At 38.6% G+C, this 1,980-nt stretch overlaps 1 protein-coding gene across 1 annotated transcript; it reads right to left on the bottom strand.

Annotated features, from left to right (window-relative positions):
* Positions 1 to 770: 770 nt before the first annotated feature.
* LOC123791152 (olfactory receptor 2L8-like) lies at positions 771 to 1,709 on the bottom strand. Its single transcript, XM_045795793.1, has one exon. The coding sequence runs from the start codon at positions 1,707 to 1,709 to the stop codon at positions 771 to 773; it is 939 nt and encodes a 312-aa protein (XP_045651749.1).
* Positions 1,710 to 1,980: the final 271 nt, after the last annotated feature.

The following is a 1,980-nucleotide window of genomic DNA, read 5'->3' as shown; positions in this document are numbered from 1 at the left end:
AATATTAGTTTCAGGTGTACAATGTAGTGATTCAACACTTCCATACAATACCTGGTGCTCATCACAGGTGCACTCCTTATACCCATCCTCCATTTAACCCATCCCCTACATCCTCCCTTCTGGTGACCATCAGCTTTTTCTCCAGAGTGAAGGGTCTGTTACTGGTTTGCCTCTCTCTTTTTTTCCCCCCTTTGCTCCTTTGTTTCTTGAATTCACTGAAATCATATGGCATTTATCTTTCTCTGACTGATTTACTTCACTTAGCATAATACTCTCTAGCTTCATTCATGTCATTGCAAATGGCAAGAATTCATTCTGTTTTTATGACTAAGTAATATTACTATATATCTATATATCTATACACATAGATTTATACGTATAGATTTCTGTACACATCTACGTATAGATTTATATAATGGTGTATTTATACCATAGCTTCTTGATCAATTCACCTATTGATGGACATCTGGGCTCTGTCCATGTTTTGGCTAACATGGTCTTACTTACTGTATTGCTTAGGTACTTGTATTATTGAGAATATCTCTGCCCTTTAGACTTCTGTTTAGAGAAAAAAATATTTGTAACAAAAAGGAAGTAAAAAAGAAAAATTGCCACAAAATCAGAGTGATTGGGAATATATAATTATTTCATCAAATCTCTATTGTTTTAATTTTCTAGATTAATGTAATCCCTGTATTCAATCCTGGAGTGACCTTGTTCTCAAGGAGGGTACAAGGTGAAATTAGGCAGCAGGACTAGTGAGAACTTTGTTACGTTTCTACAGAGCAGAACCTCTGAATCACTCTTCTCATTGCCCCAGTCACCTCCTTGTTTCTAAGGCTGTAGATGATGGGGTTGAGCATTGGGGTCAGAATGGTGTAGAAGACAGCCAGGACCTTGTCCTCTGTGGGAGATCTGAAGGATCTTGGGCGTAGATAAGTGTAAGCAAAGGGTGCATAATAGAAAGTCACCACAGTGAGGTGGGTGCTGCAGGTCAAATAGGCCTTCCTTCTCCCCTCTGTGGACTGCATGCGGCAGATGGCAAGGAGAACCTGGCCATAGGAACACGCAATGCAAATGAAAGGAAACACAAGGAAGAGGGCGATGCTTACAAACACCGTGTACTCATAGACCCAGGTGTCCATGCAGGCCAGAGTCAACATGGCCGGAACATCACAGAAGAAATGGTTGATGGCTCTGGATCGACAATAAGGGATACCGAAGGCATATACAGTGTGGGCACAGGAGTTGATTGAGCCCATGATCCAAGATCCTGTTATCATCAGCACACACACTGTTTTGCTCATACGAATGGGATAATGGAGAGGAAAGCAAATAGCCACATAACGATCATAGGCCATAGAGACCAATATTAAGCCTTCTGCACTAGCTAAAGTGATGAAGAAGAAACTCTGAACTCCACACCCAATGAATGAAATAGACTTGTTTCCAGACAGATAATCAGAAGCCATCTTGGGGACAATGGTGGAGATGAAGTTCAGGTCCATGAAGGAGAGTTGACTAAGTAGAAAATACATGGGTGTGTGGAGATGGGTATCCAGGAGAATGAGGATGATCATGGACAGGTTACCAAACAGAGCCATTAGGAAAGTAAAAACAATGAGAATGAAGAAAAACAGGCCAATTCTTGATGGTGGGAATAACCCCAATAAGAAGAAATCAGTAGATGTTTGGTTAATATTTTCCATTAGTTTTCCTAAGGAGAGACACATGTTAAGTACACAAAAATAAGCTCTTATTAATTCATTATTTTTTTCCACTGTGCTTTATTCAAACTACATTTGCAGCTCTTAAAAAAGTTAACATGGATTCTGAAAAAACAATTTTAACCTTGTAGATAAAATCTTGATGACACAAACATGTCTCCAAAATATTTCATAGAAATGTGTAATTTGTAAGAATAATATATTTCTGTGACTTTATTAAGGTACATATCTTACTTTTTTATGTAAATTTAGT

Source organism: Ursus americanus, chromosome 5 (assembly GCF_024610735.1).
Source record: "Ursus americanus isolate L20-20 chromosome 5, mUrsAme1.1.p, whole genome shotgun sequence".
In the NCBI taxonomy this organism is placed as follows: Eukaryota; Metazoa; Chordata; class Mammalia; order Carnivora; family Ursidae; genus Ursus; species Ursus americanus.
The sequence above is the reverse complement of the archived record's forward strand: the minus strand, read 5'-3'. Positions and strand labels throughout refer to the sequence as shown.

Bases quoted from the DNA above. Each gene is read 5' to 3' on its own strand.
- LOC123791152 (XM_045795793.1), bottom strand. From the start codon at position 1,709: ATGGAAAATATTAACCAAACATCTACTGATTTCTTCTTATTGGGGTTA.